The 15,582-nt window shown below is 39.5% G+C and overlaps 1 protein-coding gene across 1 annotated transcript in view; it reads right to left on the reverse strand.

Moving 5' to 3' along the window:
- The window catches only part of shmt2 (serine hydroxymethyltransferase 2 (mitochondrial)), a 29,028-nt gene extending 13,754 nt beyond the window's left edge, over positions 1 to 15,274 (reverse strand). The window contains exons 1-4 of the mRNA XM_085457655.1: positions 15,195 to 15,274; positions 5,267 to 5,458; positions 2,895 to 2,971; positions 165 to 365 (exon numbers count right to left, since the gene is read on the reverse strand). Coding sequence (XP_085313781.1) covers positions 165 to 365; positions 2,895 to 2,971; positions 5,267 to 5,458; positions 15,195 to 15,227 — 503 coding nt within the window. The 5' untranslated portion in view covers positions 15,228 to 15,274. The remainder of the gene's footprint in view (positions 1 to 164; positions 366 to 2,894; positions 2,972 to 5,266; positions 5,459 to 15,194) is intronic.
- Positions 15,275 to 15,582: the final 308 nt, after the last annotated feature.

Consider the following 15,582-nt stretch of genomic DNA (forward strand, 5'->3'; position numbering starts at 1 on the left):
AACCTTTTCACAAAATTTTATTCAATATGAATATCAGATTTGTAGGAAACTAAAACAGGGCAGTAACACACTACAGTTGACCAACAACTTGGGTGGCTTTAAAAGTGTGTGGATGAAGAAAAAACAGGACCAACAATGAAAATAAAGCAACAGTGAATACTAACTGTCCACCATCAGATACGTCCAGGCCCATGATACGATCGTGGGGATTGAGTACAGCGGTGAAAGTGGCAAAGTTGGCAGGAGAGCCAGAGTACAGTTCAACGTTGACGCCCCACAGAGCTGGATCCAGGTCAAAGGCCTCCAGAGCTCGCTTCTGACAGAGCAGCTCAATTTGGTCAACCACTCCTCCTCCACCATGAGACCTGTAATGGAAAATTTGTTTCAATTCATCTAATGTCCGTGTACTATTGGTATGTCATTGTGACTTCCTGGTACAAAGACGAGTGCTTGAGGATGGGAAAAGAACTAAGTGCAAGCTGAGTTCACATGCATGACATGCGATGTTCCCTCTAAGCTGCGCACGTGCGCAATTGCGCACTGCTGACACGGTCTCTGTGCACAGAAAATCTTCGTTGCGCACAAAAAAATCTAACCTGAATTGAAATTAAAATTAAAATTTCAACAATTCTGTTTTGCAGTGTGAGTCAGTCAGTGACTGGCTGCTCCTGTATGGGATTAGAACGATGCCACCTTATCCCATAGTCCAGCCAATGATGCGATTCACATTCGTATATACGCAGCTAATCAACGTGGTTGACAGGCTATGACAGCGTCCTTATGTGCCGACACCGGTGTTTTACCTGGCAAAGCGGCGTGGCTGATGTGGAGTGAAGCCACGTTAATGACAACGTGTACAACCATTGGAGATGTGAGCAGGACAGACGGAACAATTGATGGAAAAAGTGTGGACTTTATACCAGTTTTTAAATTGTGTTGATCGGCCACGTAAAACCAGAGTTATGATAAAAATATATGAAATGCTTGGTTTTCTTCCTGAATACTATTGTTGTTTATATTTACTGCGGGAAGAAACGTTCTATAAGAAAAAACGCTCTGCCTGTGAGCAAAAACAAAACCAAAAACACCCCCACCCTTTCCTATTGGTCGAAAAAAGTACAGCCTGCAGGCTGATGTTCTCCTTTATCTCATAGTGGAAAGAAATAATTTTTGGAGTGGCACTCCAAAAATATTTGTATTGCATTAAATTTGATGCAGAACAGCTGATTGTTCTGTAAATAGTTTGAAATGTTTATAAAAAAAAACGCTTGGCTGCATTTAAAAAAAAATAGCTGCAAAAAACTTTGTTTGCCAAACTGAGATACTTTTTTTAAAAAGTAACTATATAATTAATTGTCCAACATTGGTCATTATATACTGTATTTTGCAGTCAGAGAGTTACAGGACTCTCTCCCAGACCACAGACTCATAATACAAGTCAGAGCTTTATAAAAAAAAAGAAAAAAGAAGAAAGATATGTTTTCAAAATTGGAATTCAAGTTATTTTTACTCCCAATAGTGTTAACAAACTACACAGGTCAATGACTACATTTTTGTTTTACATTTTCATTGTAAGTGGGCTAAAGCAGTTAATTAAAAGTAGTCTAACATAAATATAAATGCTGTAATTTGATTATCTTAATAAACCATGTAACTTGGATGGATTCAATGCTGGTGGGACCACAGTGCACACGTCTGATGTCGCTCACAGTGGTCCAAGGGACCGCTCAGGGAGTTTGTGTGTTCGCTCAGACACATGGAAAATTAGAGGGAACATTGATGACATGCTTTATCTGTATTCACTATGTCGTTGGTCCCTTAAACCAGGGATAGTTCATTTTTGGCCAGCAGAACAATGCCGTGAACACAACGGACAAGCCAGTGTGGTGAACTGCTGTTAACTGCATTCCATGCAAATACAAAATGAAATTATCATTCATCAGATTAGCTATACCAGTCGGTTCAGTCCATTAAATCGATTTTTGTTACAGCCAGCCCCTGATGGGAACTGCCTATATAGCCAACAGCAATCACCAGCTACTTGCCATCTATTTGTCTGTTGCTTGGGATTGAGCAGGTAGGACATATTGGTAAAAACCAACACTATGACAGGTATACATTATGGACACAAATGTTCTCCATAGTCTAGAGTCATCAGTACAAGCAAACCCTCTAAGTAAAGCACTAATTTTGCATTGTCATTTGGTACATCGCTGTAAAACTGTTTAGACTACGGCCCCTTTAACATATTTTCACACATTTTCCACAAACAGTAAATTTAGTCAAGAAAGATCTACACCAACCTAGACCCAAAACTTCCACAGCAGATGTGAGGCATCTCTGGTGAAAATCAAACCTTTTCATTGGAATTACAGATGAAGGTGCAACAGATGGCTACTTTAAAAACCACTCATTCAATGAGATCATCCTTTTGTTACATTACATTAAAAGTGGGAGAAAAAAACAACAGATGAGTGGGATGTCGGGAGGGAAAAAAACAAAAATTAAAAACACAGTCAGTGGGAGAGAGATTTGTGGTAGGATTGTATTCCAGGAATCAAAGGCATCAAATGAGATGAATTTCAAAACATGTCATCTTTCTGGTTGCTGCTGATAAATGCGACTTATCTGAAGGAAATAACAGAACTAAACTGAAAATAGAAAACATGCAACTATCAGCCCGGCACTAAATTCTTCAAATATAACCCCTCAGGAATTTTCTTTGGCTGTGGCAGAGGCTGTGGATTATGTACCTGGTAAGAAATTACTATCATGGGTAAACAAGACTACACAGTATAGATCGGTGTGTGTTTGTGCACGTCTGTAACAAATATCCTCAAGCACATAATATTAATAGTGAAAACAAACAGAGGTGTGGCTGAATAAAAACGTACTTTATGACAGGGTTGCGTGAATATTTGTTGGTAAGACAGGAGCCGAGAACTTCCTGAGCTGCTCGGCTGCAGAAATTCTGCAATGAGAACACACAGGCGGACACACACAGATCAATGGCACGAGTAGACAGAAGGGACAAGGACAGCAAATTAAAGTCTGTTAAGTGATAGTGAGAAATCCCCCTCCGGCAAGAGGCAATCATTACAGTATTGAACCTCTGGACTTCCATAGACTAACACTCTGCACTTTCCAATGATTATCCCCTTGCAGCTGGAGGATACAAGATAATGCAATAAATGTTTCTACACATGCTGAATTACATCAGGATCGTTGAGACGCACTGAGAAACAAATTTTAGTCATTATTGTTAGAGGAAAAAAAGCATACTGTTTCCTTTGTATCTTTTCAGTTTGCTCAAGATGAAATTTATTGGCTGGACTCATTGACTGATGATGTTAGTAGATGCATTCCTTTGCCTTTTTTTAAATCTGCAATTACTGCAATACAGTAGAGCTTGACCAAAATCTTAAAATCTGAGTGATGCAGCCCCGACTGTGTAACATGTCTCTCTTGTATATCGTCACACTGGTCAGTAACAGCATCTGACATAAAATGAACACAGACAAATAAAGTCTGAATGCTGCCTCTCTGAGTGGGGTGGTGGTTGTGGTGTGTTGTTATGCAAATGCTTCACCTGTGAGCCAAGAGGAGATCAAGGCAGATAACAGCTCCAGTAACAGCTTTCTACTGCATCCGTCTGTCATGCCAACTACTGTGCATATATTAGAAAGGAAACGCATTTGCTTCTTAGTGTCAGTGTGTGTGTGTGTGTGTGTGTGCAAAACTGTACGTCTTCTCATCGGAGGAATGTCTGTCTGAGCTGTATTGTAATGTGACTTGCAGAGTGAGCTGGGGAGGAGGCAGAATGAAGACATCAGCTTTATCTCACACTAGAGTGGTCAGGCTTTGTGTTGAGAGGGGGCTGACATACTCCACTGAACTGTGGCGAAGAAGGAACAGGAGGAGAGAGAAGGAACAGCAGAAGATAAAACCTCGTCTGCTCTTCTGAATAGTAAAATTTTTCATTTCACACCATCCAGCCTTGGAATGAAAACAAAGAGCTGCCCAAATCTTTCTGATAACTGAGCTAGTCTCGCTCACAACAAGCAGAGTTTCTTGTAAGTGTTTTTACTATTAAAGAAGTTGAGTTTGAATGACTTCCAGCCTACTGTGTACAGTTCCTCAGTGAGTGAATAATGAATTAACAGGAAGCTTGATATGAATTTATTCCTGTCAGAGATCATGACATCAGTTTATGAGCTGTATGTGTGAGACAAAAGTTCAGTTTTAGAAGCCTCAAAGGCCAATGGAAATATTTAAAACAGGACATTTGGAGGTATACAACATTAATGCAGACAGCAAGAGGATTCAAGAATAAATAACTTGGCAGAGTGTGAATTTCAAATGCTATACCCACGATCATGTGTTGGATTTGGTGTGCACATCTATCACAAGACCTCAAAGGCTTTTCCCTCACTTTTCCAGCCAGCAGTAACATGTAGAATAACTAGAATAAATATCCCAAAGTCGGCGCATTCATTCATTAATGAGAGGGGATTAGTTATTCTCAGACAGTTGCACTGCTAACATGTCAGGGAGAGGCTATCAGCTCTCTGAGACACCGAATAACTGCTTACATTGACCATCTTTGCTTAAAAAAAGAAAGACAATTGAATCAATACAAAAAAGTGGAACGAGTGTCTGACTGACTAAACCCTTTTAAAAATACGTTTTTTTTAAACAAGTGAGTCTGTCGCCTTACAACTCCGTGACAACAGTTTTAAAGGACTGTGAAAAATTCAAGCGCCTATTCTCAACTGAGTGTTTTAAGGTAATCATTAGTTATATATTTCAAATAACCATCCGCTTCAATCAAAATGACGAGAGGAAACAAAACCATTTATAGATTAACATAAAAGGTGTGCGCTGACGTATTCTGACTTTCAATGTAGGTTTCTATATAGATTTACTAGCAAGTTGCACCAGTTCAAACTGGGTTTTAGTATAAACAAAAATTCTTTCATATTTACAAAGAGATTACAGTGTGTAAGAGATGGGAACTCAGAGATTTTTGCAACTGACCCTGCTGCATTTACATTTCTGAGAGTTCCTTTCTCAGAGAACAAACTGATTTACTAATGTTTGCCACATGCAATTTACTGCCAGTTGCGCTGATGTTGAATGATATTTTTTCACACTTGATATTTAAACAAACTCATGTCTATGATTGGAAAACTAACTGCAACCACAAGCGAAATTTGGAGATTGCGCTCACATGCTATTTTGCGCCACTTAATCTGGCTCCTAGTACCTCAGATGCAATGAGCTCCAAACCACGGCACTGCCTGTCCTTCTCCTTCTGCAGCAGATTCCACATCTCGGGGTCATCCTGAGCCAGGCTCTCCTGACCCGTCCAAGGACGATCTTCATCCGCTGCACGGGTGGCAGCGTGAGACTGGTGGGCACATGCACTGAGACAAACAGGGACTCGCTGGCACAGCGGCTGTGGGTGGAAGACGAGTTGGGAATATGAGGAAAGAAAATACAGAAAGGAAAAGGTTTGATTTAGAGTTTGTCAGCTTTACACAGATATCGCAGTTACAGTAGAAATGTTTTCTAAAACTGTGTCATTGCACCAAACTGGGTCATGAGTTGCCAGAGTGTGAGATTGTGTCCATCATCCTGCAGCTAACAGATGGTTGTATTGGATTTCCAGGTACAACTATTGTATATTTCCCACCTAATCATGTCGTTCTCTTTGTAGCCTGCTGAAAGCTTATCATCTCAAAGTTGAGAAATCAAATTAGTTTGACTTGGTAGCCACAGATCATGGTGCAGTTAAAGTCCCTGTCATCTCCTAAAGTTGCTGAATTTTCATGGACATTTGTCAGTTTTTGGTCACCATGCTGCTGCTAGCTGTCCTATTACAAAGAACATCAATTCTCTAGTCTTTATTTGATCATTTCATATATTTAAAGTGTGATTCTAATTTGTCCTGTACAAAAAGGAGACATTTGCCTCCTTTCAACTACTGCGCTTCCCTTACACTCTAATGCAGCCTGGTATAATTAGAAGCTGGCGTGTTTTCGTGATATCAATAATCAGCATGGTTGTTCAATTATGCCTCTATCAGCACTTCTATAAACTGGGACCGACTTTTACAGCCTCAGTGTACCAGAAGGAGGCATATAGAGAACAGATTCAGCACTTCCTGCTTATCTAATCTGGACTGGGGCTGGCGAGTTCTTCCTCTGCTGCAATGCTTGATCGTGTGAGAGTGCAGACTCCATACAATTTTCACTGGCTCTTTTCTAAAGTGAATCCTGATCCCACTTTTCTTTGTTAGTATGACACACCACCGACACGGTGCTTGGACCATCAGAAAACCTCTGAATACACACAAAAAAAGGTTTGTGTTCTATTTAAGTGGATTCCCATTATAACTCTCAATCAAAAAAGAAGCACTGTGTGGGAGAGCTGTAAGGTTAAATAAAATGTTGACAGGTTGATTGCACTCAAAACAAATTGGCTCATTCTCTTCATTTAATCAGCAATATGATGATGATGACTCTGTGCTGAGATCAATCGCCCCACTACAAACCTATAGTTATCATCTGTACAGGTGTGCTGGGGCGTGAGGGACAGCCTCCTTTTAATAGCGCCATTAAAAAGCAATTAACACAATACTTAGGACTCTTTAAGGACACCCATATGAAAAACGTGTAATTATGCTTATTCCATGCAGTGTGAATTAAGTTTGGCTTTTTACTCATTTGAAATGGCTTTATAATATTTACCAGTGTTGTTTTTCACAGGCTTTAAGATATATGTATATTCTCATTCTAAATAATCTCTACAACATAAAGAGGTCTAGCTATAGTATAATTCAATACACTCTTTAAAAAATAAAATAAAATACCCTAAAGATAGTTTATCACCTTCATTGTGGTTGTCTACTTCTTCCTCTGCTCCCCAGTGTGGCAAAAGAGACAACGGTGACACGCCAGGGGAGCCAACTGGCACACTAATGACTGATTTCTAATAGTCTCTACCCTGGCCTTCTGTCACCAGTAGCATTTATGATGGTGGAGATTTCCCTCCCCAGGATCCTGGAAAAGACAGGGCCTGGGAGACAGGTCGAGCTGCCTCTGAGGACACATTTCTCGCCAAAAAAAAATCACACGGGTCATTAAACCTTGACGGGAACTGTCCTTTGCTGTCTCTTTTTCGACTGTGGCACACCAACGCCAGGAAACGCAGTGGCAGAAAAAACCCAAACTGAGTGGCTACAGGGTTACTGAAGACTGAAAAACAGACAAGGCTGCCTCTCCTTTCTCCTCTTCACCTTCATCCTTTCCCCGCACTATCCTGTCACCCTACGCCGCTAAGCACTCTCAACCAAGTAACATTTGTGTGGCATTTTTGTTAGTTCCTCTTGTCATCGATGTGAATTTCACAGTGTCCAAATGGGAAAGCTCTGAGCTTAAACAGCCAAAAGACAGGTTACTCCCTGTTGTGTTTCTTTCTGTTTCCCTGCTTCATTTCTCAGCCTTGATCATTATGGGAGATTAATTAATAAACACAAAACAAACTGATCCAAGAGAAGCGAGAGCCAAGATACAAGCACCAAATATGTCACAGCGGGACTATTTTTAGGCGACAGATTACGCTGTCGTTTGAAGGTGAACTTGATGAAAACTCTGCTGTGAGAAAAGGGGCGGGATAGGCCGCGTCAACCTGGGTGCTGAGCACAAAATAATGACAGAGTCACAGATGCACTACATCTGCGTGACAATGATAAGGTAATTGTTGGCATTCTGCCTTCCCTGTCAAACATCTGTGCTCAAAGTACAATTGCGAAACAGAAGAAAAGGGAAGGAAGAAAATCATTTCATTAATCCTACTTCTGTATTGTTTTTGCCCGTTTCCTGAAGCAGCTCCTGAGGAGAGTCAATTTTACAGATGACTGCTGTCCATCAGCAGCTATACCAAACAACAATCAACCCAGAAAAACACACACTAACACACACACACACACATGGGATTAGAGTGGTGAAAGTAGGTTGCAACGATTCGATTATAAAAAAAAAAATCCTCAACGCAAATTTTTTGCCCTGGGTTTTCCAACAAAAAACTGATAACACAACAGTAGCAGTGAAGATGACGCTGTTGTAGTTTAATGTAGAGTTTGTCCACACACACACACACACGTCGAAGAACAAAGAGGCGGAGCCGTACTGAGAAGCAGAACCCGATACTGTAATCACCATTAAAAGCATTTCTGTTAAAAACCCGGGGAGGAGTCCTGCATCGAACAACCTGTTTTACAGGATCCAGTATGTTGAAAAAAAGTTTTTGTAGCTGCTCCTATCCACCGCAGCAAAAAACTGCAAGACATTATTGACAATGTTGGTCACTAATAACCAGAGAAGTCTGGGACCAACAGACTTAAAAACTCCTTTGTCCCACACGCCATTAAACTCTTTAACTCCTCGCTGGAGGGGAGGCAGAGGGGAAACAGGAGGACAAAGGGGGCGGGGACAACTAAGCAGTAGTTTTTGCACAAACCAAACACTAAATAAGAACTGATCACTGTGCGCACGATCTGATATCCTTGTGTTGGTGTTGGAATAACTATCTATCTATCTATCCATCCCATTTTTCTATTGCAGTGATATACTCAGCGAACAGGGGTGAGTTTAAAGGAGGGCATGGGATGTACTAGATCATATTTATTTCAAAGCTTTAGTAACATTACTTTGCTTTTATATTGATTAAATTATATTAATATTTGAAAATATAAAAATAAAACCTTTTTTCAACCCGCAGGCCAGTAAAAATATACATAAGCTAGCAGAAGTCACTGACCCAGTGCTGTTTGACGCTGAATAATTATAAACATGAATTATTAAAATCTACACCATCAGAATGTCTGCTTTCCACAGCAGGAAACGTTGCATCGAAGCATAGTGCAAACCTCAGACAATGCTGATTTCCTCACTTCCTTCCAGCTACAGCTTGTTCCTCTAAAGGCTTAACACCACACCTTCTCCTTTATTCATTACAACATTTAATAACTCAGACACACCAGACTGCCTAAAACTAAATCTGAGCCCTGGCTGAACGACATGACCCAAGCTGTCAGGCGCGACTGCCGTCGAGCTGAGCGCAAGTGGAAAAAGGACAAACTACAAGTGTCATTCCAGATGCTGAAGGACTGTTGGCGTCAATATCAAAGAACTGTAAAAGATGCCAAAAGAAAACACTTATCTGACATTATTTTGTCAAACTGTCACAACCCGCGTGTTTTATTTAAAACTATTAACTCTGTTCTTAATGCACCATATACTGACTGTATCGAGCCCTCATCAGAAGCCTGTGAAAATGTTTTACACTTTTTTATTGAGAAGGTCTCCTCCACAAGGGCTCAAATCTCTCCTTGTGCTCATGACCTCTCAGTCTCTGTTTCCTGCTCTGCTGTCTTTGACAGGTTTGAGCCTGTGACTCTGTCCTTTTTAAAGGAGACTGTTGGTCATCTTAAGCCTACAGGGTCTCCAAATGATGCTGTCCCTCCTCGACTTTTAAAAGAGGTGTTACCTACAGTTGGTCCTTTGGTTCTTGAACTGGTAAACCATAGTCTGATGTCAGGTGTTGTCCCTAAAGATTTTAAACATGCAGTAGTCAAACCCCTGATTAAAAAACCTTGCAAATTAGCTGGTCTATCTCCAAACTACCTTTTCTTTCCAAAATTCTTGAAAAGGTAGTTTACAGCCAAATAATGACCTTCCTGGAAAAGCAAAATGTGTTAGAGGTTTTCCAATCTGGTTTTAAACCCTTTCATAGCACTGAATCAGCCCTTTTAAAAGTTTTTAATGACATATTTTTAGCGACTGATGCTGGGGACTGTGTTGTTCTTGTGCTTTTAGATTTGACAGCTGTGTTTGATACCGTGGATTATGCCATTTTATTCTCTCATTTGGAGCACTGGGTGGGCATTAGGGGCACAGCACTGGAGTGGTTCAGGTCCTACTTGGCGGGGCGAACTTTTTGTGTCAGCCTCGGTGACTATGTGTCGTCCTCCGCTCCCCTCTTGTGTGGTGTCCCACAGGGCTCAGTTCTAGGCCCCCTCCTCTTCTCTTTATATCTGCTTCCTCTTGGTTCTGTACTGAGAAAGCACGGCATTGCTTTCCACTTTTATGCTGATGACTGTCAGATCTATGTCCCTCTAAAGAAAAAAGACAGATACCTTACACAGCCATTACTTCAGTGTCTCGATGACATTAAGGCTTGGATGTCTAAAATTCAATGATAAAAAGGTGATGGTTTTTGGTAGCCCCACTGAGACCCCCAATGTGTATGTAGATTCCCTGGCCCAGTATGTTAAGCCAACTGTCACAAACCTGGGGGTCAAAGTGGACTGTGATCTGAAGTTTAACAATCAAATTAAGGCAGTGGTAAAATCTAGCTTCTTTCAGCTGGCAAAAATAAAGCCAATTCTTTCACGGCAGCACTTTGAGACAGTGATCCACACCTTTGTTAGCACTCGGCTGGATTACTGTAATGCACTTTATATTGGGGTCAGTGCATCATATATTAGTCATCTACAGAGGGTGCAAAATGCCGCAGCTCGTCTTTTAACTGGCACTCGAAAGTTTGAGCACATTTCCCCTGTTTTAGCTTCACTTCACTGGCTGCCCATTTCTTTTAGGATTCATTTTTAAATTCTTTTATTTACTTTTAAAGCTCTCCATGGCCTAGCTCCATCTTATCTCCATGAGCTGCTACAGCCTTATACACCCACCCGCTCTCTCAGGTCAGCTGATCAGCTGCTCCTGAAGATACCCAGGACTGGGCGTAAACTTAGAGGAGATCGTGCTTTTGCTGGAGCAGCTCCAAAACTGTGGAACGAGCTTCCTTTAGAGATTAGACAGGCCACTTCTTTATCTGTTTTTAAGTCACCCTTGAAAACCCACCTCTTTACCCTGGCCTTTGACACCACGTGAGATGTTGGTTTTTATTTTTATTTTAGTTGTTTTTAGGTGATTCGATGCTGTTTTATCTTGTTTTGGTTTTAACATAGGGCTGTTTTAATTGTATGTTTTCTGTTTTATTTATTTATTTTGCTGTTTTCCGTTATTCTATTGTTTTAACTTATTTTCTATACAGCACTTTGTTCCTGTGCTGGGTATTTTAAAGTGCTTTATAAATAAAATTGGATTGGATTGGACACACGCACAAGTCCCCCCCCCCCCAAAAAAAGAAAATAAATAAAAAAAATCTATGTACATATCTAGGAAATAAAGCACTGTCAGAACTCTTTGTTTTGCCTTTGACTAATGTAAGGAAGTCTTCCAAAAAGACAGGATAAGGTTATTTTATTTGACCTCTTAGTTCAGGTTGTATGTAAGCCTCATTTTAGGACATTTTAGGACATTACTGTACTTATGATAATTTAGTCATTTATGCATTTAGGAAATATTTTATTTAAAATATATAACTTCAGTGACAGTGTTTAGCTTTTTTAGGCCACATGCTGTATGCAGTTGAATTATCAAAATAAAATGGAAACCAATGAGCAGTTCATTCCCAAAAGAGCTGTCTTTTTTTCCTTTTCTTAATATTTACTATAGCTCATCAACAAAACAGAAGTGTTTCTTATTCGATCATGTAATTAACTCAGAGAATAATCGATCCTCGATCACTAAACTAATCGATAGCTGCAGTCCTGGGTGAGCCCACAGAAGAACACAACAGATATTTAAGGTTGCAGAGAAGAAGTGTCAACAGCGCAGCAGCATCCGTCAGTTTGACACAGCGTTGCCTCTTCCTCTGTCACTGACTAATAGCAGGGCTGCCCATTACAAATTGCCCTGTGATACACTCTGGATGACACTAGACTGGAAATCTAGACTAAAATCTGGACGGGGTGAGGAGGCGTAAAGGGACAGAGGCACAGTCAAGACGACTACACTCCATTCGGATCAAAGGATTGTCAGGGTGACAATCAGAGACTTAAGCGATACTGGCAACAAAGGCAATCTTCAGGAGGCGTAGGCAGTGGAACGGCACATTTATACTGTAATCTTTGCACTGCACTTCTTAAAGATGGTTTCCTAGTGCTTCAGACACATGCTGTGGATGCTAACACTTTTGGGTTCAAGGCTGGCTCAAAGCCTTTCGTCCATGAAACCCCGCTCATAAACTCTATCAGGTCTACAGTGTGAAATATGTTTTTGTTCAAGTCATCCTAGCTTTTAAATCTTTTAAATCATTTTTTGGACAGCTAAAAGCTACTTTGGACCTTATCAATGCAGCTAATCCTGTCCAACAACATAATCCGATTAATGTAAATCTGTCAAAATGAAAAGCTATGCACTAGTTGTGATTCTACCGAAATTACAAGGAGAGAATGTCAACTTTAAAATGTTTTCTTCAGTTAATTCAAAATAAATACAAATAGATTAAAAAAAGGTTGTATTGCAATTGTAGTAGACCTGACTAAACATATATGTTTAGTGAATGGGAGTCAGTGCGCCCAGGGCAGCTGTGGCTACAATGTAGCTGCCATCACCAGTGTGTGAATGTGTGTGTGAATGGGTGAAAGACTGAATGTAGTGTAAAGCGCTTTGGGGTCCTTAGGGACTAAGTAAAGCGCTATACAAATACAGGCCATTTACCATTTACAATCAACACAACATGCTGAAGTTCAAACTGAGCACCAGAACGAGGCAGAAAGGTGATTTAAATGACTTTGAGCTTGGCTTGGTTGTTGGTGCCAGATGGGCTCGTCTGAGTGTTTCAGAAACTGCTGATCCAATGGGATTTTCCCACACAAATGTCTCTAGAGTTTACAAAGAATGTTTTTTCTTAAAGTTTCTTTTGGTAAATTGATATCAGTTTCTTGGTTACATCACTGATAGGATGACCTTCCTACTGGTCAAGTTGTTAAAGGCCTTCGGCCATATCAGTAAATCTGTAGGAGGCCACATCTCTTACTGACAACTAAAAATTTTCAAGTGTTCAGCAAAGCAAACCCAAAAAGTTTAGATGTTTGAGCTATGTTTAGTTCAACATGACCTCTCACAAAAACCATTGGTTATAAAAAAAAGTTTGATGTACACGATTCACTCTACAGTCTGTGCGAACAGCAGCACTCTCCAATGTTTTCACAAACAATCTTATTATTGTCTCTACACCTCACGTCTCACTTTGCAAAAAACTGAACTGATGAAAATCAAATCTGAAAATAATGTTAATTATAAAATTCAAATTCCATATCTGTCACTCACAGGTTGCTCTTTCAAAGATGTGATCATTTAAATTTGGGAAAATGTTGTGTTTTTTTTAAAAAGCTCAATCTGGAGTGTGCCTGTCCTTATTATACCCAGAAACAAGGTTTGATGCCAATGTGCAAATCCGGGTAACATCCTCTTTTATGTCTGGGGGAGACGTGATAGGAAGTAATAGGAGTAGTCCTGGTGCCTAGGAGGCAGGAGAGAAGAAATCAGAATAATCGACTAATCCAAAAGTAACTAAATATTAGGATTTAAGCACAATCTAATGGAAGATGTTTGCCTGCAAAATTACTGCATGTATTTAAGAGCCATTTGAAATTGTTAAACACATTCTTCAATAATCCAACTGTACTTCAGATCATGAGTTTTCTAAATGTAACTAACATTTACAGCGAACAGCAGCTGTAGCTTTGTTTCCTTGTAAATTAATTGGTGACGAATGTTGTTAAGCAATCCACAGGCAAGTTCTCACATGTCATGTAACTCCTATCACACAATGAGGCACTCTTTGGTATTTTTTGGCATCCTAATATTTCAGAATCAGGGCTTTACTTGACTTCATACTCTGTGTAAATAATCATTCTGTACATACGATAACTTTTTAATCCTACAACTGTTTATAACTTGCATAGTTCCCATTTCTGTATAACTGTATATCTCAGATTTCTGTATAGTTTTTTTAAATTTCATATTTATATCCTGTTCATAGCCTGTACATAGCTTGTACTCACTACAGCCTGTACATACTTATAGTTATAGAATATTCACAACATACTTCATACCGTGTACATTATAACATACCATAATAGACCCATTTTCTGTAATATACTCACATATCTATATTATTGCTAATATATATTGTAATATATCTATATCACTAAAGCACTTCTGGATGGATGCAAACTGCATTTCGTTGCCCTGTACCTGTGCATGTGCAATGACAATAAAGTTGAATTCTATTCTATTCTATAAACCCTTTGTCAGCAGGAATGGCAATCAATAAACATCTAAAATATTTACAGTTATTTATTATCAGACTAAATAATCTAAGACTGTACTTACATTAACTGCATTTGCATTAAACTGTACCTGACTCCAACCTAACCATGCCACTTCTTCTCCACTTTTTCCAGCACTTTTCCCCATGCAAACAAAACTTTACAAAGCTAGGTCATTAGAGCTTAACTTATATGAGAGATCGTTTTTCATGCGTAGATATAATTGTTAGGTCCCAACAGTTCCGACTTGCCACACAAACTTTAAATACACTGTTTTGGTTGGGTTTTTTTGTTTTTTCATTTTTAAAGCATGCTGATATGAATCTAATACTCCAGAATAAATAAAAACAAAGCCAAATCTGGTTTGCAACAAAGTTTGACTTCCTAATGAGTTGTTGTCCTTCTTTTTTAATTTTTAAAACCTCACTTGTTTTATATACTTACTTTATAAGAGTATGTTTTAATCCAAAGGTAGACAGTACACAGTTCAGTATGATTTCATCCAGTCTTTTTTTTTTTTTTTTTTACAAAGTGATCATCTGTCGAGCTAGCACAAAAACATACAAATACAAGTATAACACGCAGCATGATAACACATCCCGGTTCCAAGTATTTGGACTGAATATCATGTTATCTTTAATGAAGGTTCTTGTGCAACCATTATTAATTTACACTTAAAAAATAATAATAATGAATTCACTTTTTATGCTTGTAAGCTGTGGCAGTCGCTGTGGCATCATCACGTGGACCCAGCTGCATTCACCAAACTTAACCTCTGGCAACCTCAAGTTTCCATGAATGCAGTGCATAAAGGGCAGACAGAAAACAGCCAGCGGTTTATTGCTGAGCATTTCTATTTATTAAATATAAACACTACAGTTTACTTAAGCAGCAGTAAGAAACATTACCTCAGGGGCAAAATAGCACAGAAATATATTACAGTTACCCGTGTGAGTCGTCTCAGAGCGAATAGCCGCATATTTCCAGGTAGACCTGACGAAGAAGCAGCACAGCAGCGCCCACACCCCTGACAGAAACGAAGGGCTGGTTGAAAAAAAAAACAAAAAGTGTAGTCACTTTCGTCCTACCGAAGGGTTCGATGGGAAATGTAGGCACACTGCAGTGAAGAAAACACAAAAACTAGCTGTGTGCCTACAGTGCTCATATACAGAAGTGCCCAGAGTGCGTGGTCGCACTACAGTCCAGCTCCTAAAGCATGAAGTAATTATTTAATAATCAGATAAGATAAGATAAGATAAGATAAGATAAGATAAGATAATAAGATAAGATCCCTTAATTAATGTCAAATTACAACAGAAATAAACATTGAACAC

Source organism: Copadichromis virginalis, linkage group LG5 (genome assembly GCF_057382275.1).
Source record: "Copadichromis virginalis isolate Kocher_CV1m ecotype Utaka linkage group LG5, C_Virginalis_male_GT1.1, whole genome shotgun sequence".
Classification (NCBI taxonomy): Eukaryota; Metazoa; Chordata; class Actinopteri; order Cichliformes; family Cichlidae; genus Copadichromis; species Copadichromis virginalis.